The sequence below is a fragment of the Diceros bicornis genome, chromosome 38 (genome assembly GCF_020826845.1).
Source record: "Diceros bicornis minor isolate mBicDic1 chromosome 38, mDicBic1.mat.cur, whole genome shotgun sequence".
NCBI classification, from domain to species: domain Eukaryota; kingdom Metazoa; phylum Chordata; class Mammalia; order Perissodactyla; family Rhinocerotidae; genus Diceros; species Diceros bicornis.
In genome coordinates, this window is record NC_080777.1 from 10,822,838 (window position 1) to 10,849,220 (window position 26,383).

General features: G+C 38.4%; 2 protein-coding genes across 7 annotated transcripts in view; both read left to right on the forward strand.

Annotated features, from left to right (window-relative positions):
• The first annotated feature begins 752 nt into the window (after positions 1–752).
• On the forward strand, positions 753–1,160 carry LOC131399430 (putative G antigen family E member 3). Its single transcript, XM_058533670.1, has one exon. The coding sequence runs from the start codon at positions 753–755 to the stop codon at positions 1,131–1,133; it is 381 nt and encodes a 126-aa protein (XP_058389653.1). The 3' UTR covers positions 1,134–1,160.
• Positions 1,161–1,637: 477 nt separating this feature from the next.
• The window catches only part of TAF1A (TATA-box binding protein associated factor, RNA polymerase I subunit A), a 33,009-nt gene continuing 8,263 nt past the window's right edge, over positions 1,638–26,383 (forward strand). For 2 of the 6 annotated variants that reach the window (XM_058533662.1, XM_058533668.1), the window contains exons 1-7: positions 1,638–1,726; positions 2,875–3,007; positions 6,404–6,573; positions 10,910–11,023; positions 15,880–16,078; positions 21,936–22,066; positions 23,634–23,792. In XM_058533662.1, the coding sequence (XP_058389645.1) occupies positions 1,697–1,726; positions 2,875–3,007; positions 6,404–6,573; positions 10,910–11,023; positions 15,880–16,078; positions 21,936–22,066; positions 23,634–23,792 (936 nt within the window). In that variant the 5' untranslated portion in view covers positions 1,638–1,696. Of the gene's footprint in view, positions 1,727–2,260; positions 2,332–2,823; positions 3,008–6,403; positions 6,574–10,909; positions 11,024–15,879; positions 16,079–21,935; positions 22,067–23,633; positions 23,793–26,383 lie in introns of all 6 variants that reach the window. The other 4 variants (XM_058533664.1, XM_058533665.1, XM_058533663.1 and 1 more) reach the window with 4 other exon arrangements.

Below are 26,383 nucleotides of genomic sequence, written 5' to 3' on the forward strand. Positions count from 1 at the left end.
CATTTAGGTCAGCCTTGCCTGTGGAATTAGAGTACAGGCTTGAGTGAGGCCAAGGACTTATGACACAAGGATCAGCCAAAGGAATTTTTCCTGCAAGCCCATAGCTACTGCATAGTATTTATCAAGACAACATAGAATCAAGTATTTGCAGCATTTTAAGGAGTCGCTGTACAAACTTTTATTAGACCCTTTAATCTCCTCTACAACACTCTGATTCTGCTCAAATGGTTCACTTTCAGGGTAGAGGAAATCCAAAGATTCATGTGGGAGCCTGTGCCGTTATTTGCGCAGCCTTATTTACGAACAAAATTCTTGTAATGACTTTACGCTGTTTCCCTTTAACTTTACCTACTTAGTCCTAGTTCTATTCTCTGATTCTATGAAAAAATAGTCTTACCCTTCTTTCACAGATCAACTCCACAAATTTTGGAGATACATATTATGTTCGCATGTGTCTCTGCTTTCCCAGGATCATCTTTCCTAGACCTCCTCAACTTGCCCTCATTTCACATTTAATCATCTTACTTTCGACTCCTATTTCACAGAAGTTTGGCAATTCGTTATGAAAAGTCACCCCACACGGATCCACGGAACCATCCCCCGAGAAGGAAAAAGGTATGCTTGTCCAAATTTTGGGCAGGCAGTCAGAGTCACTTAAATTCAAAGCTAGCTTTTCTTCTGTGCCAGTCGCTGTGCCAGGGGAGGTCATGTTCCTGCCATCTTGATTCTTTCTCGCTGGCTGAAACTCAGCCATGGGAAATATGAGTTGGCATGTAAGAACAAGATCCAAAGCTGCAGGAAGAAAACATGATCGAGAGTCTTCTCAGCCAGTTGAACCTGTGGTTGCTCAGCAGCCCAGTGATGAACAACCTCAACTAGAGGAACCACCAACTGAGAGTCAGGATATTATACCTGCTCAGGACATTGATGATGAAGGAGCACCTTCAGTTCACGGGCCTGATGTGGAAACTGATCAACAGGAACTGACCCTGTTGAAGACTGTGGATGAGCCTGGAGAAGGTCCTGATGTCGAGGAAGAGATTCTACCACATCTAGAGCCCATTAAAATGCCAGAAGCAGGTAAAGGACAACCACAAATTTTCAAGCATGCTGTCCTTACGGTGGAAATTTGAGAGTTAATCTCTGAATAAAGTTTTACAACTTTCTTCAAATAAAAAAAAATTCAAAGCTAAAACTTTAATAAAAGAGAAAAAACATTTCAAGGAAGCAGTTAGGCTATGTAACGATTTATCTTGTCAGGACCGCCAGCCACGCCTCCGAGGCTCGCGCAGTGCAACCCTGAGCCAAGCAGGAACGGAAAGGTCATCGTACAGTGAATTACTCGGGTAAAGTGACATTCTGCTTTTTTGACCATTCCTCTCTTCCAGGTGCCCTCACTCCCATCTTCATTTGCAGTTAAACTCTCCTATTTTGCGGCTGCGACAGACTAAGTCACAAACCTGGAGCCATCCCAAAGCGAGGGCGACAGTCAACGGTCACTTCCGGGTCACTTCCGGGGTCGAGGCGCGGACAGCCACGCCTCCACCGCGGAAGGAGGAGTTAGGGGCGGGGCTGCGTCTGCGCACCGCAGGGACGCCCGAGGCAGATTTTGCGCATGCTCACGGGAAGCACTCGCTAACTTCGCTTCCGGGGAAGGGTTCCTCACGTTGCTTCTGGAGTCGGGACCTAGAGTTTAATGTTACAGAAGAGCTCCGGCTTTAGGCAGGTAAGTGCATTCACAGTGGAACGGGAAGGGCTGTGCTAGGATTCACCTGTGTTCCTTCTGCTATCTTCTCTTGATGCTCTGAAACCTCGAGGTCCGAGAACTGGGCAGAAGGGGTGGAGAAGCTTTGGTTACCGTGGCAACCGCGTGACATCAATTTAGTCTTTGAGACTTTGGGAAGGGAGAGCTCCTTATGGAACGACGTCTTAAAATACATGTGGGTCGGTTGCAGATTCAGGTGTTATTTCAAGCCCACGCTCCTAACCCTAGCATTTGATTTTAAAAGGTTTACGTGGCTGTAATGTGGAGAAGCAAAATTCGAAGCAGGGTAACCAGAGAGAAAGCTAAAGCAGTAATCTAGACCCAGTTTGAAGGTGTCCTGAACTGGGGTAGTGACGTAGGATTGCGGAGAAGAGGGAAGACTGGAGAAGTGCTAGCAGGTAGTATCAGCAGGACCTCGTAATCCATTGGATATGGGGCCCTGAGTATCTTGAGGATCAAGTCCAGACTCAGCTTGGAAAATGGCTGTCTTTCTAGATTCCTTTCCCGCCGTCAGTTCTGCCTTCTGCCGCCTCCTCCACGCAGACCCCAGACTCTATTCATGCCAGGTAGTTTCGTGTTCTAGTTCCTATAATATTGTTCTCTCCTTTCTTGTGACGGTGGACCAGGTCACATAATTTCACTAATCTCTCAGTTTTTTCGACATGAAAATGGAAGAAAATAATAGTACTTTCCTTAGGATTTCTGTAAGGATTAAATTAGATAATTTATATGCCTGGTGTGTAGAACAGGCCCAATAAATGTTAACTCCTATTATTATTATTGGACTTACTTGTCCTATTATTTTGTTATTATGCGTCATTTTGCGTCATTTTGCTCTAGACTTGAGTATTTTTTTAATTAAAAGGTTAGTATCTATCTTTGTATGTTCTTGAAATATAATAGTAGTTAAGTTTTTTTTTTTTTGAATGGATCATTATTTTTGGCTGTAGCTGACATAATTAAATTGGTTTTTTTCTTCGAGGGAACTACTAGGTACAGTTAATTTTGTTAATCAAATGATATTTATTAGGTAAAAAGATGGTTTTTTTTTCCTGTAGAACTCAGAAGCCTGTGGATTAAGATGTACAGAGAGTAATTGATATTCTCAGTTTGGAATAGGTATGAGTGATTTCAGTGAAGAATTGATAAAGTCTGTAACAGAGGATGACCGGCGGGAAACCTGTGAGCTCTCCGGTACAGGAATGCAACTTCCTTGGCTCCAAAAGCATATAGAAACTGTGGGTAAGTAAAATAACATATAACCGTTTTAACTTGAACGCGCGGAGATGATGAGATTCAGTATGGTTACAAAAATGAATAACTAAGCTGGTTCAGTTTTCAAGATAGGAATATATGAGGTTTTTTTAAGGCTGTAAGCAAAAAAGAAATCATAAAAATATGCTTCTTTTTTTTCAGAATTCTTCTCCTTTGAATTAAGAACAGATAGTCTGTATTATGGTAGATACACATTCTTTTTTCCAGCAGTACTTACTGAGCACTTATGTCCCTGGCATTGGCTAAATATTTGAGATACATGGATGAAGAAGATATGGTCTCTGCCATTGAGGAGTACATACCTAGGAGGTGTTTTCAAGAAGTTTCTGTTGAACTGCATTGAAATAATTCCTAATAGAATTCATGTATAATATGTTTCAAAAAAAGAAATTTTCCCCCATTTTCATCTAATGTAAATAGAAGCAAGTTTTTCTATGGGATCAACTCCCTATCTGAATATATAAAAGAAGCAGTTATCTGTATGTTGGCATTTTGGGTGGTGTAGTCCTAGGAATACATGTGAACCAGCACTTTTCTTATTAGCCTCAAATACATCTTCTTAGTCTAGCCTTCTTTCCCCTTGACTGAGATTCCTTGGCTCCTAGAATTTAGCTCCTTTATCTTCTTCTTTCAACTAAGTATCATCTCATTTTATTATCTCAGTAAATTAATCCTCAGTAAATCTATGTGCTAGGCCATTTTGGAGATGAGGAAACTGAATCTCAGCGAAGTTAAACTCTAAATGTTGGTACCAGGAGTCAAACCCAGGTCTATCTGATCTCAAAGGCTGAACTTTTAGTGACTGCGATATATAAAAAAATGGGATAATATATATAAAGTGCCTAGCACAGAGCCTTGTGTGTAGTGAGTGTTGAAAAAATAATGGTTTCTTTCTTCTCTTCTCATTTTATTTTTGCTATATTAATGCACATGGTTTAAGCCAGGTTTGAATGGATTGTACTTTAGAGAGAATAGTACTTCACTCCTTGTAGGGAAGTAGTAATCTAAAGTTCCTGCTAGTTAAGGCATCCCTGGGCTTGTTTCTGTCACCAGTGTCTACAGAGAGCTTGAGTCAGTCCAGAAGCAAATAGGTTAAAGACCAGAATTTACGTGCTTAGGAGTGTTTTGTAGATTATGGATAGCCTGTTAAACTCCAAATACTTTATGCCTGCAATGAGAAGATAGTTGCAGGTAATACTGGCATTGTAGTGATAATTAACCATAATAGGAAAACACAATTGCCTAACAATTATTTATTTTTTATTTTGATAGATACCTTTTGGCATTTGGAAGGATGTGCCCCCTAGAATAAAAACTTTGAAGACATGAGCGAGTTGGGAATCAAGCTGTATGTTGAGTACCTAGAATAGTGCTTGGTGCATGGTAGTGCTCAAAAAATATTTGAGACTGACCGACGAGTTTCCAGATTCTTTCAAGGGCATTAGAAATTAGGTTTATGACACCGTCTTTATTGTATTTCATTCCATCAAAATGTATTTTCCGGGGGCTGGCCCGGTGTCGTAGCGGTTGAGTTTGCACGCTCCGCCTCGGTGGCCCAGGGTTCACAGGTTTGGATCCTGGGCTCGGACTGACGCAATGCTTATCAAGCCATGCTGTGGCAGGCGTCCTGCGTATAAAGTAGAGGAAGATGGGCATGGATATGAGCTCAGGGCTGATCTTCCTCACACACAAAAAACTGTATTTTCCTTGACAATTATTATTCTTAAAGTTTATCAGCAACAAATAAGATTATCTTTTGCTCACAAAAAGATGACATGAGAGATATTCCTGAGGTAACAAGGCTGAGTTGGAAGACAGGAGGGGAATTTTCCTAGGATTTAGGTATGGTAGTCTAAATTTGATTTCCAGAGTGAGCTGTGAAAACTTGAGGGGTAGAAGGGAGTTTGGCCTGAGATTAGTTTTCCTTTAGGTGAATAAACAAGGTTTTAGGTGAGAGATATTTTGTCTGGTGTTGCTGCTGATCCTGGGAGCTTGGGTGTAGATTTTGTTAAATGCAGTTTCTGATTCAGAGAGCTGATTTCTAATCAGCTCCCTGGTGACACTAAGCTGCTGGTTCCAGGACCACACTGAGTAGCAGGCATCAGGATCCCCAGGGGATTTGTTTGCACGTTAAAAAAGTTTGAGAAGCACTAGTCTAGAGCAATAGTCCTCTACCTTTTTTTTTTTTGGGAAATTAGGTACAACCTTGCACTGTTTTAAGATGCCATCTAAAAATTGTCTCCGAAGTTTGATAGTTGCAAAAGATATAATTTCCAGCATATGTTGGCATTTTTAAATAAAATGATTATATTACTTCAAAAAATATATCTGGTGGAATTTAAATAACATAGGGATGTGATACTTTTTATCATTCATTTAAAAATATTTATGAAAAAGCTTTTAATAGATGGAAATTTTATGTTGTGCCTTTTTCTCTTATACTTTTATTCTTGCAGTAAAAGTATGTATCTACTTTTAATTATTTGTTATTAGTATCCTATAAAGTTTTAAGTATTAAAATTTCTTCTGGATTGAGTCATTATAATTAATAGTTGTACACAGCTGGTCAAAACAATTCAAGTATTAAAAGTAGTGTTAGAATTTAAGTATTTAAGTAAATTTTTATTGCTTTTTATCTAAATAGAATAGATAAAGCTATCACTTTTATCCAATTATTTCATATATCTGTGGATGAATATTATGTATTTCTAGAAGGAGAAAAGATTTAGCTTCAGTTCTATTACATTTTGTTTTAAATGATGTAAATTCTGAGAAACCTGAGTCACATAAGTAAGTAGATGGCAATGGATGGAGTTTAATTATAGCAGTGTATCACGTCTTTGGACTCCTGAATTATTCATGAAAAAATTACATGGTGATCTATTATAAAAAATCATTAGAGGGGGCCAGCCCCGTGGCATAGTGGTTAAGTGCGCACGCTCTGCTGCTAGTGGCCCGGGTTCGGATCCCGGGCGCGCACTGACGCACTGCTTGTCAAGCCATGCTGTGGCGGCATCCCACATAAAGTGGAGGAAGGTGGGCACAGATGTTAGCCCAGGGCCGGTCTTCCTCAGCAAAAAGAGGAGGATTGGCATGGATATTAGCTCAGGGCTGATCTTCCTCACAAAATAAATAAATTTAAATAAATAAATAAATAAATAAAAATTATTGGATCCGTCTACAGTTTTGATAAGTAAAGACTTGTTTTGTTTCAGGTGAAGCTGGCTTTGATATTGGGGATGGACTGGGTTGAGTAATACCTTCCATTCTACTTGTTAAAACTTCTGCTTATCAGAAATAAGTTTTTTGAATTGTTGAATTGGAGTCGCTGTGGGTAAAGACTCTTCTTTTTAACCTTTGTAGATACTGGAGGAAAAAAGGAGAAGGATTTTGCTCAGACAACAAGTGCTTGTTTAAGTTTTATCCAAGAAGCTTTGCTGAAGCACCAGTGGCAGCAAGCTGCAGAGTACATGCACAGTTATTTGCAGATCCTGGAAGATTCAGATAGCTACAAAAGGCAGGCTGCGCCTGAGGTGAGTCAAGTGTACGTCTGCTGGAAGAGATTACAGATATCTGGCAGTTCCTGCCTCTTGAGCTCCACCCAGAATAGCTTTCGCAGGATCTCACATTGATTTTCCTAAAAGCTACTAAAAGAAGTTTTGGGTGGAGAGTTTATATTGGGACATTTTTTACGTACTTTTTTTACTTATTATGATTTTAAAGGAGACTAAAAATAGTTTTAATTCTCAGATTCCCCAATATTCGTTCATTCATTCCACTAATTCTTCCTTCTTTTTGTCTGTCATTATTTTCCCCTCTCTATAGGACATTTCCTATCATCATAAAAACATGTTATTTCTTTCATCTTAAAATCGTGTCTTGACCCCCACTTCCTCCACAGGTTGTGCCGCATTTTTCTACTCTCCCTTTCAGCACAACTGCTTGAAAGAGTGTGTATCCCTGTTCTCTCCAGACCCTCTCCAGTTAGGCTCCCCCCACCCCACATCACCATTTCTTTTTTTTTGTTTTTTTGTGGGGAAGATCAGCCCTGAGCTAACATCCATGCTAATCGTCCTCTTTTTGCTGAGGAAGACCAGCTCTGAGCTAACATCTATTGCCAATCCTCCTCCTTTTTTTTTCCCCAAAGCCCCAGTAGATAGTTGTGTATCGTAGTTGCACATCCTTCTAGTTGCTATATGTGGGACGCGGCCTCAGCATGGCGGGAGAAGTGGTGCGTCGGTGCGCGCCCGGGATTCGAACCCAGGCCGCCAGTGGCAGAGTGCGCGCACTTAACCGCTAAGCCACGGGGCCGGCCCCCTACCACATCACCATTTCTACCAATTTGCTTTGTCAAGGTCGACAGTGATTTCCATGTTGCTAAATCCAGTGGCCCTTTCTCAGTGCTCATCCAACTTGATCTGTTAGCAGTGTTTAACGTAATAGATCATTCCCTCCTGTGTGATAAGCCTTCTTCATCTGGCTTCCAAGACGCTGCACTCTCCCTCCATTTTCTCTCCTGCCTCCTTGGACACTGCTCGGTCTCCTTTTCTGACTGTTCTTCTTCCTGGCCTTTTGACTTGGGCCCCAGAACTCAGTCCTTAGTCCTCTTCATTATCTGAACTCACTCTTGATGACTCATTCAGTTTCATAGCCTTAAATTTAGTCTATATGCTGGCGATTCCCAGTTGTCTATGTATGGCCCTGACATCTCTCTTCATGTCCAGATGCCTATATCCAGTTGTCTACTCCCCATCACCACATGTATATCTAATGGTCATATCATACTAACATATCTAAAACAGATCTTCTGGGCTGGCCCAGTAGCGTAGTGGTTAAGTTCGCATGCTCTGCTTTGGTGGCCCGGCGTTCGTGGGTTTGGATCCTGGATACGGACCTACACACCGCTCTTCAGGCCATGCTGTGGCAGCGTCCCACATACAAAAAATAGAGGAAGATGGGCACAGATATTAGCTCAGAGACAATCTTCCTCAAGCAAAAAGAGGAAGATTGGCAAAGATGTTAGTTCAGGGCCAATCTTCCTCACCAAAAAAAAAAAAGAGGAAAAAAAAGTAAAATGGATCTTCTGATCTTCCCTGTCAAACCTAATTTTCCTCATCTCAGATGATGGTCACTTTATGTATCTAATTGCTAGGGCCAAACTCTGCAGTTATCTTTCTTTCATACCCCATATCCAACCTGTCAGAAAATCCTGTTGGCTATTATTTCAAAATACACCTACAGTCTGAGTGCTTCTCACCAACTCCATTGCTGCACCTTGATCCAAGCCACTATCACCTCACTTAGATGACTGCCCTCCTCCCCCCTAGTCTGTTCTCAACAACCAAAGTGATCCTTTTTTAAAAAAAAAATTTTATTGAGATATAATTAACACACCATACAGTTCATCCATTTAAATTGTACAGTTCAGTGTTTTTTTGTATATTCACAGAGATGTGCAGCCATTACCACAGTGTAAATTTAGGACAGTTTTGTCTCCTCAAAAGGAGACCCTGTTCACTTGCAGTCACTCCCTGTTCATCCCCACAGCCTCCAGCCCCTGGCAACCACGAATCTACTTTCTATTCTGGACATTTTGTGTAAGTGGAATTGTATAATATATGACATTTGTGAATGACTTCTTTCACTGAACATAGCGTTTTCAAGGTTTATCCATGTTGTAGCATGTATTAGTACTTTATTCCTTTTTATTGCAAAATACTATTCCATTCTATGGATATATCACATTTTATGAAACCATTCATTAGTTGTCTGACATTTGGGTTGTTTCCACTTTTTGGTTATTATGAATAAATGCTGCTATGAACATACATGTACAAGTTTTTGTGGGGGTGTTTGTTGTAATTTCTCTTGGGTGTATACCTAGGAGTGGGACTGCTGGGTCATATGGTAAATGTGTTAAACCTCATAGGCTGTTTTCCAAAGTGGCTGCACCATTACTTTCTCACCAGCAAAATATATGAGGGTTCCAATTTCTCCACATCCTTTGCAACATTTGTTATTGTCTGTCTGTTTGATTATAGCCCTCCTAGTGGTTGTGAAGTGGTATCTCATCGTGGTTTTGATTTGCATTTCCTTAATGACTAATGATGCAGTCTGATCCTTTTAAAGCATAAGTCAGATCATATCACTCCTCTGCTGAAAACACTGTAATGGCTTCCCGTTTCACTCAAAGTAAAAGCCAAAGTCCTTCTGATTGCCGGCAAGTTCTGCGTGATCTGCTCACTCCTTTTCTTTCTTCAACCTCTCTGACCTCATCTGCTATTATTCTCCCACTTCTGTTTTCTTCTCCAGCCTCACTGCCTCCTTGCTCATTCTTGAACAGGCCAGATACACTCCTGCCTGATTGCCTGTGCCTTAGCTATTTCCTTTACTTGGAAAAGTCTTTCTTCAGATATCACTATGGCTACCTTCCTTCAAGTCACATTTTCAGAGAGGCCTACCATGACTACTTACCATTGCAGCTGCACACCACACCTCTCCCCTCTTCAACTGGCACCCCTGATCCCCTTATCCTGCTCCATCCCATAATACTTGCCAACTTAATTATTACCTTTCTTGGTTATTGTCTATCTCTCTGTAGGAGAACGTCAATTCCATGAGGGCAGGGACCTAGAACAGTGCCTGGCATATACTGTTAGGTTTGTTCAGTAAAGACAGTTTATCCACAAATAACTTCACAAGAATATCTCAGATAGCTTTTACTAATATAGCAACCATTGCATCAGTTAGGTAACTCGTAGAGCCAAAAAAATCTGAAAAAAAAATTTAACTATTGATTGAAACTTTAGTTTAAGGGCTAAAGTTATATACATCTGTAGAACACTGGGCAAATTACAGGCTCTTTTGGTCCAGAATTTGTTTTGTAAAAATAAGGGATTGAATCAGTGGTATACAGACACTTGTTTGGCTCTATTTGAATTATGTAGGGCTTTTGTTGAAAATATAGATTCCTGTCTCCACTCCAGTCCTACTGAATCAGAGTCTGAATTCCTAGAATATTTATTTTTAGCAGGTGTCCCAGGTACTTCTAGATTTAAGAACAACTGTGATAGATAATTCCCGAGTTTTCTTTAAGCTCCAAAATACTACGATTTGGTATTCTACAAATGAAGTCTTGATCTCTCTTTCTGAGTTGGAAAGATGAGTGTTGTTATTATGCCAAACAACCAATAGATATGTTTATAGAAAGAACTGATTTAAAATTTGCTTACATTTATTTGAAGGTCAGTATTATTGAAGTACCTTAAATTAGGGTAATTGAAATAGAGATTTGCTCCCATGAAAAATAAGAGCTCCAAATTCTGTCATCAAAGTCTTGGTGCTCTGGGGAGAAAATATTTTTATTAAAATTTGTTCGTAGCTGATGAAAATTCTTAAATTGGAGTTCTATAAATAGAGTCAGTAGTTGTAGAGCTTAATGTGATCTCAGGAAACGTCTAGTCCATTGCTCTCATTTTGTGGATAATAAAGAGGCTGAGAGCAGTGAGGAAGTCAATATTAATAGAACTCAAGTTTTCTGACTTTAATATTCTTCCTCCCATACTAATTAAAATTTTTGTCTTCAATATGTATCTTAACTGCCTACATTCTTTGGACTACTAACTTAAAATTGACACTGATATAGTTATCTGGTATTTTAATTTAATTGATAGAAAAGATTTTACCACATAAGATAACAGTATTAGTTTCACTGGGTGAAGTATAGTAAAATGTTAACAGTAGTAGTATCTAGGAAAAGGAATTATAGGTTGTTTTTTAATGTTGTAATCAGAAAAAAATAGCTTTCTTAGGCAGAAATTGGTTAAGGCAAGGATTTTACATTTTTGTTAGTCATTTCTGTTTTGACAGATTATTTGGAAGCTCGGAAGTGAAATTCTGTATTATCATCCCAAAAGCAATGTGGAGATGTTCAATACCTTTGCTGACCGGATGAAAAATATTGGCGTTATGAACTACTTAAAGGTGAGATTGTAGGCTTTGTGGATTTACATTTGCAGAGTTCGTTTTTGTACATTGCTTGTCTCTGTGATAAGGTAGGTGATGATGGAAAAGGCATGGAAGAAGGGTAAGACACCTGGATAAATAAGAGAAAGTGAGATTATACAGTATTCATCTGTCTGACTTATTTCAGTGAGCATAATGTCCTCAAGGTCCATCCATGTTGTTGAAAATGGCAAGATTTCCTTCTTTTTTTATGACCGAATAATATTCCATTTTGTACATATGTATGTGTGTGTATGTGTTTGTATGTGTGTATATATATATCACATTTTCTTTATGCATTCATCTGTTGATGGACACAAGTTGTTTCCATGTCTTGGCCATTGTGAATAATGCTGCAGTAAACACGGGAGTGCAAATATCTATTTGAGATAATGTTTTCGTGTTTCGACATATACCCAGAAGTGGGATTGCTAGACCATCTGGTGGTTCTATTTTTAATTTTTTGGGGAACTTCCATACTGTTTCCCATAGTGGCTGTACTAACTTATATTCCCATCAACAGTGTACAAGGGTCCCATTTTCTCCACATCTTCACCAGCATTTATTATCTCTTGTCTTTTCGATAATAGCCATTCTAACAGATGTGAGATGATATCTCATTGTGGTTTTGATTTGCGTTTCCCTAATGGGTAGTGATGTTGAACACCTTTTCACGTACTTGGTGGCCATTTGTGTCTTCTTTGGAAGAATGTCTATTCAAGTCCTCTGCCCATTTTTTAATTGGGTTTTTTTTTTTTTTTTTGTGAGGACGATTAGCCCTGAGCTAACATCTGATGCCAATCCTCCTCTTTTTTATTGAGGAAGATTGGTCCTGGGCTAACATCTGTGCCCATCTTCCTCCACTTTATATGGGACACCACTGCAGAATGGCCTGACAAGCAGTGCGTCGGTGTGCGCCCGGGATTGGAACCTGCGAACCCTGGGCCACTGAAGCAGAGTGTGCACACTTAACTGCTATGCAGTTTTTTTTAAAAAAAAAAAATACGGGCTGGCCCTAATTGGGTTTTTTTTGCACGAGTTTCTCTTATATTTTGGATATTAACCGCATATCAGATATATGACTTGCAAATATTTTTTCCCATTCCATAGGCTGCCTTTTCATTTTGTTGATTGTTTCTGTTGCTGTGCAGAAGCTTTTTAGTTTGATGCAGTCCCGCTTGTTGATTTTTGCTTTTGTTGCTCGTGCTTTTGGTGTTATACCCAAAAAAATCATTGCCAAGACCGATGTCAAGGAGCTTTTTGCCTATGTTTTCTTCTAGGAGTTTTACAGTTTTAGGTCTTACCTTTAAGTCCTTAATTCATTTTGAGTTAATTTTTTTGAGATAGGGGTGTAAGATAGGGGTCCAGTTTTGTTCTTTTGCCTGTGAATATCCAGTTTTCCCAACACTGTTTATTGAAGAGACTGTCCTTTTCCCATTGGATATTCTTGGCTCCCTTGCCAAATATTAGTTGATGATATATGCATAGGTTTATTTCTGGGCTCTCTGTTCTATTCCATTGGTCTATGTGTCTGTTTTTATACTAGTACCATACTGTTTTGATTACTATAGCTTTGTAATATAGCTTGAAATCAGGAAGTGTGATGCCTCCAGCTTTGTTCTTTCTCAAGATTGTTTTGCCTATTGGGAGTCTTTTGTGGTTTCATGCAAATTTTAGGAATGTTTTTTCTATTTCTGTGAAAAATGCCATTGGAATTTTGATGGGATTGCATTGAATCTAGAGATGGCTTTGGGTAGTATGGGCATTTTAACAATATTCACTCTTCTGATCCATGTGTGAAAATGTTTTAATCTTCCGAATGTGTAGGTGGAACTTCCTCTCCAAATTTATGTGTCCTTTAATATCTTATCCAAAAGGTTTGAGACGTTTCCAAAATGTTAGATATCTTTCTCTCGATGATATGTATTTGACTAAACGAGCCCTTTTACAATAAAGTTTTTATTTATTTATTTATTTATTTATTTTTTATTTTTTGTGAGGATGATCAGCCCTGAGCTAACATCCATGCCAATCCTCCTCTTTTTGCTGCGGGAGACTGGCCCTGGGCTAACATCGTGCCCATCTTCCTCCACTTTATGTGGGATGCCGCCACAGCATGGCCTGACAAGCGGTGCGTCAGTGTGCGCCCGGGATCCGAACCCAGGCTGCCAGCAGCGGAGCGCGCACACTTAACTGCTACGCCACGGGGCTGGCCCCCTACAATAAAGTTTTTAAATGCTTTGCTTTTAATTTTTTTCGGTGTCTTTAAATAAAGGTTTATTGGAACACAGCCACAGCCATTCATTTCCATATTGGTACTAGCTGCTTTTAGCATGACAAATGACAGAATTGAGTAGTTGTGACAGAGACATAAGGCCTGTAAAGCCTAAAATATTTACTCTGTGGTTCTTTTTTTGTTTTGTTCTTACTTTTTCTAGTTTCCAAATTTTCTTTATTATGGTAAAATATACATAACATAAAATATGCTATTTTAACCATTTTTAATTGTACAATTCAGTGGCAGTTGTACAAAGTGTTGTGCAGCCATCACCGGTATTAATTAACTAATTACAAAGTGTTGTGCAACCATCACCAGTATTTCTAAAACTTTTCCATCACCTCAAACAGAAACTTTGTTCCCATTAAGCAATTACTCCTCATTCCCTCCTCCTCCAAGCTCCTGGGAGCCTCTTATCTTTTTTCTGTCTCTGTGAGTCTACCTATTATAGATATTTCGTATAAGTGGAATCATGTATTTGTCTTTTGTTTTGGTTTATTTCACTTAGCATAATGTTTTCAATATTTATCTGTGTAGTGGTATGTATCAGAACTTCATCCCTTTTTATGGCTGAGTAATATTCTATTGTATGTGTGTATCACATTTTGTTTATCCATTCATCTGTTGTTGGGTTGTTTCCACCTTTTGGCTGTTGTGAATAATGCTGCAGTGACCATTGGTGTACAAGTATCTGTTTGAGTCCTTGTTTCAATTCCTGTGGGTATATACCTAGGAGTAGAATTGCTGGGTCATGTTTATATATATAAACATATATATATATGTATATATAAACATATAATTCTGTGTTTAACTTTTTAAGGAATCACCAAACTGTTTTCTACATTGGCTCTACCATTTTGCACTCCCACTGCTTCCTAATTTTGACAAAAGATTTTCCTCAGTTTCAGATTCTTTTTAGATCTAGTGGATTAATTTAGGAAGAAATATCCTGAGTTTCTACTTATGTGCCAGGCGCCCTCTTATGATCTTATTCTCTGGTATACGGGGTATACTATGAGTAGAAATTAAATGGAAGCAGCTTATGGTTCCGTTTAAGGAAGAACTTTCTAATTGAACAGTTGGAAAAAGGAGTGGCCTGTCTTGGTGGTGTTGCTCCCCATTCTCTTCTTGCAGGAGGTAACTGGATGGCTATTGGATTAGGGAGGGAGAGTAGAGTGTTAACTACGTTATTGGGTAGGTCCTTTTGAGCTCATAGAATCTATTCAGTTGAAGTGAAGAAACCTGAGAGGAACCTTATTTCACACTCCAGAGTCTGAGGGTGATAATTAAGATAGGCAATAAAATGTTTTCTTTTTGTTTATAATTTTAAAAACACTTACTGCTATTTTCCAGGTTATGTGCTAGAAGTGTTTCTTGCAGTAGAGGGAGACAGGCGTGTAAATGGAATAAGTTATTATGGGTACCATAATAATGCAACATACAGTGAGAAGACAAAGGAGAAAATGGTCTGCTCTCGGGAATTGGAGAGGGCTGGGATTGAATGAGTAAAGGAATCTAGAAAAGAAAGGAAGCGATGCTTGAGATGGGTCTGAGAAAGCGAGTGGGTGTTCTCTAGGCATACTGGGGGCAAGGGTAGTCTGGCATGGCAGGGGGTGCTCAAGAGCTCGATAGCCCTGTAGCCAGTGCTTTAGTTACTCTCAAAATCACTTGGGTAGAAGCCAGGGGAAGTAGTCTGGGCCCTCCCTGTGTGCCGTACCTAAGGAGCTTAGATTTCATTCTGTTGGCAGTGGGAACCCTTGAAGGATTTTACACAGTGGTTAACAAGATGAGATTTCTTTGGCAGCCACGTGCAGATGGATTGTAGGGGGGCAGGACCAGAGAGACCAGTTGAGAAATTATTGCAATAGTCTGTGATGGAGGCCTTGAACTCTATGGTCTGACTCTACTCGTATGATTAACTGTATTCCCATTATTCTCCTCCTTAGTGTCCCCGCCTACTTATAGTGCTCATTCTTTGTGTAATTATTCTTATTTCTTCTCCTGTATCAGGGATTCACTTACCTTTCCATCTGAACTGATGCCATTCTTCAAAACACTTTATTAAGATGTTTTCTCTGGGCTTATATAACATGTATAAAATAATGTATTGGTTACTTGCTATGGGCCAAACTAGGCGTTAGGTGGTATGCAAATATTATCTCATTTAATCCTCGTAACTCTCTTTTGAAGGGTTAATGATAATTGTTCTATATAACAGGTGAGACTCTCAGAGGCTAAGATCCTCAGGTTTATGTAGCTTTTAGTTAGCATCTGAGCCAGGACTCTCTGTCTTCAAAGCCCCTGTTCTTTTCATTAGATCACACTGTCTTCTGTTTCTAAGTTTATATGACTTAGCTCTCATTTACATAGTGTTAATTGTCTCATGTACCTTTCCTCTTTGCTAGATTGAAATTTTTGATGACAGGGATGATGATGTTACATCATTTGTGGCCTACCAAGGTCTTAGCCCAGCACGTATCATATATTCACCGAGCTTTTTGACTAATGGTTACTAATGACCTATATGTCCTTGGGCTTTTTCTTATCATTGTTGCAGATCTCCTTACAACATGCGTTATACCTTCTGCATCATGGAATGCTTGAGGACGCCAACAGAAATCTCAGCCAGGCCGAGACGTGGAGATACGGTGAAAAGTCGTCTTCCCAGGAAGTCTTAATCAACCTTATTCAGGCCTATAAAGGGCTTTTGCAGTATTATGCTTGGTCTAAAAAGAAGAGGGAATTGTCTCAGCTTGGTGAGTGAATATGACTGAACTTTGTCTGATGGTGATGAGACTGACTCAGAGGGACAGAAAGGATGTGAAAGAATCACCTGATTCCCCTGCTTCCCAGCCTGGCTTTATCCAGATAGTACAGAGAACAGACATTTCTGTTGATGGAAAATTCTTGATCGTTCTTTATAATATTTCTGATATATCAAAAAACTTTTCTGACATAAATTAGATATTCATAAATTAAGTTCATGACCATTTTAGATTTGTTTCTTTTTTAAATATGATTTCCAAGAAAGGTTACACAGTTTTCTTCGGTAGGCATTATTACATATAATAAAGAAACAATGTTGTAGTGTTTAGTGTTTAGAATGGAGTTTAGTTTGTTTTATAGGGTTGTTTCTCAGAATAGTAATATGTTTAAAGAACAGGGCAAGATAAAGTTGTTTCATTTCTGTCCAAAGGTCATAACAATTGGCTTGTTACTGACCACACCCAGGAATCTACCGTGTGTCTTTACTCTTCAAACTGATTCCCCTCCCTTCCTTTCAGTGGTGATATCCTCTTGTCTTGTTCGCAGACTTGTGTTCTTTGGAGCTGTATGATTCTCTGCACTTTTCTTTTCCTTGTATAGTTTTTCTCCGTAACTTCTCTAAGATTAATCCCTTTCTGTTTCCACATCCTCCATCCAAATCTCAGTCCCGGTATTGATCACGTCATATGTGGTAAGCAGTGTTTCCATATTATCCTTATGGGATAAGTAGTATTTCCTTGGTCTCTGGGCATGTAAGTTCACTAATCCCAAAATTCTTTGCCCTCTTTCTGTCTCTGATCTCTTCCAAGACAGTTCTGTCTTCATTGTGATCATCTTGGAAGGTCTTGGTGCAGTCTCCTCATCTAGAATGCCATTTACTCTTCCAGACTCATTAGATCTCTCATTCTTAGACCTTAAACCTAATGTATCAGCTGCATGTTCAGCTATATCATTTGGCTCTTCATCTTTTACTTTTTAATTATTCTTAGTTTTTTCTTGTGTATTTTATGTTATATCTCCTTGTCTAGACTAATCAATCTTTTGAGGTCACATATCTATCCTCTGTTTCTTTTGTTAACCTTGCCATAATGCCTGCTGTGATATTTCTTTTAAAAAAGACTTGCTGATATTAATTGATTAGGTGAGTTTTCAAGTCAATATTTACTTTTCCTCTTACACGTGGTTAGGGAGAACTTGAGCAAATATTTGATGATTAAAGCAGTTGGAACATGGCGTTTACACCGTCTCTCCCATGGATGCTGATTCAGGACCCTTCTGCAGCTGACACTTTGTTCTGTAGCAAGAAGAGATGAAGCTGGGGTACTATGTGGAGCTCTTTAGATGATCTTTAACCTAAATGTCTATTTAAAATTTTATTTATTTATTTTTTTCCCCCAAAGCCCCAGTAGATAGTTGTATGTCATAGCCGCACATCCTTCTAGTTGCTGTATGTGGGACGCGGCTTCAGCATGGCTGGAGAAGTGGTGCGTCGGTGCGCGCCCGGGATCCGAACCCAGGCCGCCAGCAGCGGAGCGCGCACACTTAACCGCTAAGCCACAGGGCCGGCCCTAAATGTCTATTTAATGAGAAAAAACATTAGGACTAGTTCTCTATAACCAGACTCATGAGAACATAACACGTGACCTTGTACTCAGATGTCCTGGGATTTTTCCTTACTGCTGTGACCTGTCCTGCTTGGCTTTGATGCACTTGGTGACTGGGAACCCCCTTCCATAGTAAATTCACACTCAACCTGTACTTAGGGGTCTGCCTTTTTTTCTTTTAAAAAAAAATTTGTGTATCATTTCTTACCTACTTTCCTCTTATCTTATTTCCAAGACCGTATCAATATTTATTCACTTGATCCACTGGGAAGAGAATACCAATCCCTCTTTTTTGGGAGGCTGCTTTTTTGGCCAAAAAGTAGCATTGGTTCCAAAAATTATTTGTGCTTCTCTTAGCTGTTGCTTTTGAAAGACTGAGTAACTTTCCTTTTAAACCTTAAAGACTGTGAAATATAACCACAGTCGTGCGCCACATAACAACGTTTCCATCAATGACAAACTGCATGTGGGATGGTGGGAATAAGATTAATGCCCTACAGCCTAGGAGTGTAGTAGGCTATGCCATCTAGGTTTGTGTAAGTACGCTCTATGATATTCACATAACAATGATATTGCCTAATGATGCATTTCTCAGAACGTATCCCTGTTCGTTAGGTAATGCATGACTGTATACAAAAAAAGTGTATAAAACAAATGTGTTATAGAATGAATAATTAGAAAACAAATATCCATGTAACTACCACCCAGATTAAGGAACAAAACATTGCTGTCACCCTGAAAGTTCCCCATGTGTGCTTTCCTGATCGCAGTTTCTCCCATTCCATCTCAAGAAAACCATTGTCCTGACTTGAATGGTAATCACTTCCTTGCTTTTTAAAATACTTTTACCGCTCAAGTATGCCTCTTTAAACAACGTATTTTAGTTTCGCCTATATCTGAATGTCATATTTGGATTCCTACTGTATATATTCTTTTGGGTCTTGCATAGTTTGATCATTGTTAGTTTTAAAATGCATCCATATAGTTGAATTAGCTCTAGTTCATTTTTATTGTTGTAAAACATTTCATTGTATGATATTCACACAATTTATTTATTCCTTCTTATATATTGATAGTCATTTAGATTATTAATAGTTTTGGGCTATTATAAATAATGCTGCTTTGAACTTCTTGTGTGTACTGGTACACATAAGCATGACTTTCTAGGAGTGGAATTGTTCTCATAGAGTATGTGCATCTTCAGCTCTAGTATATCATAGGCTGAATTCTTTCCAAAGTGGTTACCAATTTTTATTCCACTAGTAGACTGATTAGGGTTTTCCTTTGTATTCTTCTCAATGTTTGTTTTTGTCAGATTTTTCATATCACCCAGTTTGTTGGGTCTAGTGATCTCTTTTTTTTTTTTAAATGACAGCTTTATTGAGAATTGAGATATAATTCTCGATATGATTCACCCACTTAAAGTGTACAATTCAGTGCTTTGTAGTATATTCACAGAGTTGTGCGTCCTTTACCATAATCAATTTGAGAACATTTTCGTCACCCGGAAAAGAACCCTGTACCTGTTAGCAGTCACTCTCAATCTTGCCTAGGTCCCCCAGTTCTAGGCAACCACTAATCTTTCTGTCTCTAGAGATCTGTCTATTCTGGACATTTCATACAAAAGGAATCATAAAATATGTCACTGACTTCTTTTACTTAGCATAATGTTTTTAAGGTTCACCCATGTTGTAGCATGTCTTGGTACTTCATTCCTTTTCATTGCTGAATAACATTCTGTTGTATGGATATATACCACATTTTATGTATCCATTCATCAGTTGATGGACATTTCGGTTTTTTTCCACTTTTTGGCCATTTTGAGTAATGTTGCTATGAACGTTCACTTATAAATTTTTGTGTGGATTTATGTTTTTATTTCTGTTGGGTGTGTACCTAAGAGTGGAATTGCTGGGTCGTACGGTAACTCTGTGTTTATCGTTTTGAGGAACCACCAGACTATTTTCCAAAGTGGCCATGCCATTTTACTTTCCCACCAGCAGTGGATGAGGGTAATAATTTCTCCACATCCTAACCAAAACTTGCCATTATCTGTCTTCTTGATCATAGCCATCCTAGTGATTGTGAAGTAGTATCTTGTTGAGGTTTCGATTTACATTTCCCTGGTGGCTAATGATGGTGAGCATCTTTTCATGTGCTTATGGGCCGTTTGTTTTATCTTCTTAGGAGAAATTTGTGTTCAGATCCTTTGCTCTTATTTTAATTGAATTACTTGTGTTTTTGTTATTCAGTTGTAAGCGTTCTTTATATATTCGAAATACAGTCCCTTATCAGATAGGTATATAATTTGCAAATATTGCTGTGGATTATCTTTTCACTGTCCTTTTTTTTTTTTTTTTTGGGCCGAGGAAGATTAGCCCTGAGCTAACGTCTGTGCCAGTCTTCCTCTGTTTTGTATGTGGGTCACCGCCACAGCATGGCTGATGAGTGGTGTAGGTCCGCAACTGGGATCCAAACCTGTAAACCTGGGCCACTGAAGTGGAGCATACCCAACTTAACCATTAGGCCACAGGGCCGGCCCCTATCTTTTCACTTTCTTAGTGGTGTCCTTTGAAGCACAAAAGTTTTTAATTTTGATTAAGTTCAGTTTATCTATTTTTTCTTTTCTTACTTGTGCTTTTGGTGTTCTATCTAAGAAACCATTGCCTACTCCAGGATCACAAAGATTTACGCTCGTGTTTTCTTCTTGGAGTTTTATAGTTTTACATTTTGGTCTTTGCTCCATTTTGAGTTAATTTTGGTGTAAGGTAGGTAAGGGTCCAACTTTGTTATTTTGCATGTGGATATCCAGTAGTTCAGCACATTTATTGAAAAGGCTCTTATTTTCCCACTGAATTATCTTGGCACCCTTACCAAAATCAGTTGCCCATAAATATGAAGTTTTATTTCTGGACTCTAAATTCTCTTCTATTGATCTATATATGTCTGCACCTATGCCTGTATCACATAGTCTTGATTATTGTAGCTTTGTAGTAACTTTTGAAGTCATTGTGTGAATCCTCCAAATTTGTTCTTTTTAAAGATTGTTTTGATTGTTCTTGGTTCTTTGCATTTCCATGTGAATTAGAGGATCAGCTTTTCAATTTATGCAAAAAAGCCAGCTGGGATTTTGCTAGGAATTGCATTGAAGCTATAGATTGATTTAATAATAATAAGTCTTCCAACCCATGTATGTGAGGTGTCTTTCCATTTATTAGGTCTTCTTTAATTTCTTTGAACAATGTTACTTTTCAGAGTATAATTTTATATCTTTTTTGTAAAATTTATACCTTAGTGTTTTATTGTTTTTGATGTTACTGTAAATGGCATTGTTTTCCTAATTTCATTGTTGGATTGTTCATTGCAAATGTATAGACATACAATTAATTATTGTGTATTGATCTTATATCCTGTAACTTTGCTGAACTTATTTCTTAATTTTAATAAGTTTTTAGTGGAGTCTTAGGATTTTTTTATGTACAAGTCATCTGCAAATAGAGATAGTTTTACTTCTTCCTTTCCAATCTGGATATCTTTTGTATTTTTTTTCTGCCTATTTGTCATGGCTAGAATCTCCAGTACAATGTTGAATAGAAGTGGCAGGAGGGAGTAGCCTCTTTTGCATGCAGTCTTTCACCATTAAGTCTGGTGTTAGCTGCAGGTTCTTCATAGATGCTTTTTATCAGATTGAAGAAGTTCCTTCTATTCCTAGATGTTGAGTGTTTTTATCATGAACGGTCATTGAATTTTGTCAGATGATTTTTACAGCATTAATTGGGATGATCATGTAGTTTTTGTCCTTTGTTTTATTGACTTGATGTCTTGCATTAATTGATTTTTGGATGTTAAACAACTTTGCATTGCTGGAATAGATCCCACTTGCGCATGGAGTCTAATCCTTTTTATATGTTGCTGGATTCAGTTTGCTGGTATTTTGTGGAGGATTTTTGCATCTATATTCATAGGAGACGGCGGGCTATAATTTTCTTTTCTTGTGTTGTCTTTGTCTGGTTTTGGTGTCAGGGTAATATTGGCTCATAGAGTAAGTTGGGAAGTGTTCCTGCTGTTTTTTTGGCGGGGGGAAGAGTTTGCGGAGAATTAGTGTCATTCTTTAAATGCTTGTTAGAGTTCACTAGCAAAGCCATCATGGCCTGAGCTTTTCTTGTGGGTAGTTTATTGATTACTAATTCAACAGAAGTCCTCAATACTGAATGACTTTTCAAAATCTTTTATCTTTGGGCAGATAAGGATGATTATGCTTACAACACAGCATCCCAGAGTATGCGCGACCACAGCTGGAAGACATCTGTAAACCTAGGTGCATTGATTCAAATTCCTGGAGTTTGGGACCCTTTTGTGAAGAGTTATGTAGAGGTAAGTAGACTTTTCATAAAGTTTTATTAGTTTCATTTGGTTATAAGCCTAATCTTTATTGATCAGAAGGCAACTAATGGAAAAAATTGTTTAAAAAAAAAAAGAATATAATGTCTTTTTTTTGGTCTGAAAAATTTTTATTTTACTAGTATACTGTAAATGTTACTCTGTTGTTATTATCACCTTTGGGTAACATGTCATGGCCAAATATTTATAAAATAAGTAGCAATATAGTTGTAAATGTCAATTTTATATTATTCTTATTGAGCTTAAAAGAAAAGCAGAGGGCTGGCCCTGTGGGCTAGTGGTTGGGTTCATGCTCTCCGCTTCAGCTGCCTGAATTCACGGGTTTGGTTCCCGCACGGACCTGCACCACTCGTCAGCCATGCTGTAGTAGCAACCCACGTACAAAATGGAGGAAGATTGGCACAGATGTTAGCTCAGAGTGAGTCTTCCTCAAGCAAAAAGAAGAGGAAGATTGGCAGCAGATGTTAGTTCAGGGTGAGTCTTCCCCAGCAGAAAAAAAGAAAGCAAAGCAGAAAGATCTTTTATGATTTGGTGGCATATAGAAGGGAAGGGGACAAAAATCTGAAACTAGGTCACAATATATGGGATGAAGATAATGGCTTTTAGGAAGTTCATAAGGATGTCCTGTTATCTTAGAGCCATTGTGAAAGGACAGAGGGCCTTGGCTTTGGGCACTAGAAGTAAATCATTAAAATAATTTGCTTTTTGAAAGTTTCATGAGTGCTAAAGTGATAATTGTGTTGTCAGAAGATTATCTTGGGAACCATATGCTGATGAATCTGGAAAGAGGAGAAGGAAATGAAAGGAATTGTAATTCCCATAAACTCCTTTTGTGCCTAAAGTTATGTAGGGCCCTTAGGTTAGTCGCATCCTGTGGTCTTTTTTCCGTCTTTAATGTGTCCTACTTTGAGTCCTTGATTTCTTTATTACTTTATTTATTTATTTTTTTTGTGAGGAAGATCAGCCCTGAGCTAACATCTGGGCTAATCCTCCGCTTTTTGCTGAGGCAGACTGGCTCTGAGCTAACATCTATTGCCAATCCTCCTCCTTTTTTTTCCCCCAAAGCCCCAGTAGATACTTGTATGTCATAGCTGCACATCCTTCTAGTTGCTGTATGTGGGACGCGGCCTCAGCATGAGTGGAGAAGCGGTGCGTCGGTGCGCGCCCGGGATCCGAACCCGGGCCGCCAGTAGCGGAGCGCGCACACTTAACCACTAAGCCACGGGGCCGGCCCAGTCCTTGATTTCTTATAGGAACAGTTCTTATGTTGAAGTTGCTGCATTTTTCAGTAGCAAAATATGGTGGACAAAAGGGCAGCCAGGTGGTCCTTTGTTGTAAGTGATCTTCTGTGTTCCATAGAGGTTGTAGTCTGTGCTGGTGAAAGCAAAAACTGGTGTTACTGTGGTTCCCTATACAGTGAATACTGCTTGTCAGTTTTATAATTTTTTGTACCCATCAATTATAAAGTTAAGTTGTGCATTATCTTTCATATAGCTATCTTACAGAATTTAGCTAAGAGATTATGACTTATTTTATATAGATGCTGGAATTCTATGGGGATCAAGATGGAGCCCGAGAGGTACTCACCAATTATGCCTATGATGAAAAGTTCCCATCGAATCCAAATGCTCATATCTACTTATACAACTTTCTCAAGAGAGAGAAGGCACCAAGAGAGAAACTGATAAGTGTGCTTAAGGTATAGAATTTTTATTAAATGTTTGAACGGAGTTGGAGATCTACTTGAAAACATTCTTAGGTCGTTGCTTTCCAGCTTCCATATTCTAGCACCCATAGACAATTACAGTGTGTGTATGGTACACTGAGGTAAATGGGAGGCTGCAGAACCCCTCACCACTATCATTCCCCCACCCCCTGCCGAAGTGAGAATGAGGGGAGAGGATCAGTGTTTCAAAAACCCTTTGTCACCCTGGTTGGAAAGTTCTGCATTGCTTTTTTTTTGAAAATCACCTTTTTGAAATTTAATTGACATACAGTGAAAAACACTTATTTTAAGTATACACTTGGATGCATTTTGTCAAATATATACATCCATGTAACCACGATGATAATCAAAATATTGAACATTTCTATCACCCCAGAAAGTCCCTCATGCCCCTACCCCCCACAAACTCTTGGCCCCAGGCAATCACTGATCTGCTTTCTGTCACTATAGATAAATTTTACCTCTTCTGGAATTTCATATAAATGAAATCTTACAGTATTTACGCTTTTTTGTCTGGCTTTTCTTGATCAGCATAATGTTTTTGAGATTCATCCATATTGTATGAGTAATTTGTTCCTTATTACTGCTGAGGAGTAGTCCATTTTTATACATGCACTTCTTGATGGACATTTGGGTTATTTTCACTTTTTGGCTATTATGAATGCTGCTGTGAGCATTCACGTACAAGTCTTTGTGTGCACATATATTTTCACTTTTCATAGGTAGCTACCTAAGAGTGGAATTGCTGGAAAGTATGTGTTTAATTTCTTAAGAAACTGTCCAGATTTTTTCTGAAGTAACTGTACCATTGATATTCCCACTGGCAGGTGTGAAAGTTCAATTTCTCCACATCCTCGTCAACATTTGGTATTGTTAGTCTTGAGTTATAGCCGTTGTAGTGGGTGTTTAGTGGTGTCTCATTGTAGTTTTAATTTGCATTTCTCTAATGACTGATGATGTTGAGCATCATTTTATATGCCTGTTGGCTATTCCTATATCTTCTCTTGTGAAGTGTCTCTTCAAATATTTTGTCTATTTTTTGGAGGGTTATTTGTCTTCTTATTGATTTAAATTTTTAATATACTCTGGATAGAAGTCTTTTGTCAGGTATATGGATTATGAATATTTTCTTCCAGTCTGTGGCTTGCTTTTTCGTTTTCTTAACAGTTTCTTTCAAAGAGCAGAAACTTCTAATTTTGATGAAGTACAATTTATTCATTTTTCTTTTATAGTTGGTACTTTTTGTCTAAGAAATCTTTTCCTACCTCAAGATAATGAAGATTCTCTTTTGTGTTCTTTTTCTAGAAGTGTTATAATTTTGTTCAGGTCTATGATAGATTTTCAGTTAATTTTTTTGTGTAGTGCGAGGTCAGAGTCAAGGTTCATTATTTTCCATATGATTGTTCCAGCACCATTTATTGAACAGACTGTCCTTCCTCTGTTGAACTACATTTTTAACTTGCTTGAAAATCAGTTGACCATAGATGTGGACTCTATTGTGTTCTAGTGATGTATATTTCCATTCATATACCAATACCACACATAATGATTACTGTAGCTTTATAGCAAGTTTTGGAATCATGTCGTGAAAGTCATACAAATTTGTCTTTTTTCAAAATTGTTTGTAGCTTCTCTAGATTCTTTGACTTTCCATATACATTTTAAAATGAATTTGTCTATTGATTCAAGAAAATCTTGCTGGGATTTTGAATCTATAGATCAATTTTGAGAGAATTGGCATCTTAACAATATTGATGTTTCCAAACTGAACATGATATGTCTGTCCATTCATTTAGGTCTTTTATTTCTCTCTGAAATGTTTTGTAGTTTTTAGTGTGTATATTTTGTTAAATTTATCCCTGTTTCATGTTTGGGATTGTTGCTATATATGTTATTGCTTTAAAAGTTTTTTTTATTGTGGTAAAATATGCATAACATAAAACTTACCATTTTAACCATTTTTTTTTTTTAGATTTTATTTATTTATTTTTCCCCCCAAAGCCCCAGTAGATAGCTGCATGTCATAGCTGCACGTCCTTCCAGCTGCTGCACGTGGGATGCTGCCTCAGCATGGCCGGAGAAGCAGCGCATCGGTGCACGCCCGGCATCCGAACCCAGGCTTGCCAGCAGCGGAGCGCGTGCACCCAACCGCCAAGCCACAGGGCTGGCCCATTTTAACCATTTTTAAGTGCACACTTTAGTGATGTTAAGTACATTGAAAATTTTGTGCACCCATCACCACTATCCATTTCCAGAACTATTTCCTCATCGCAAACAGAAACTCTGTATCCGTTAAACAATAAATCCCCATTGCCCACCTCCCAGCCCCCTGGTAACCTCTATTCTACTTTCTATCTCAATGAATTTTCCTATTCTAGGAACCTCATCTAAGTGGAATCATACAGTATTTGTCCTTTTGTGTCCTGCTTATTTCATTTAGCATGTTTTCAGAATTCATCCATGTTATAGCGTGTATCAGAATTTCCTTCCTTTTTGAGCCTGAGTAATATTCCATTGTATATAAATTACACATTTTGTTTATCCATTCATCTGTTGATAGACAT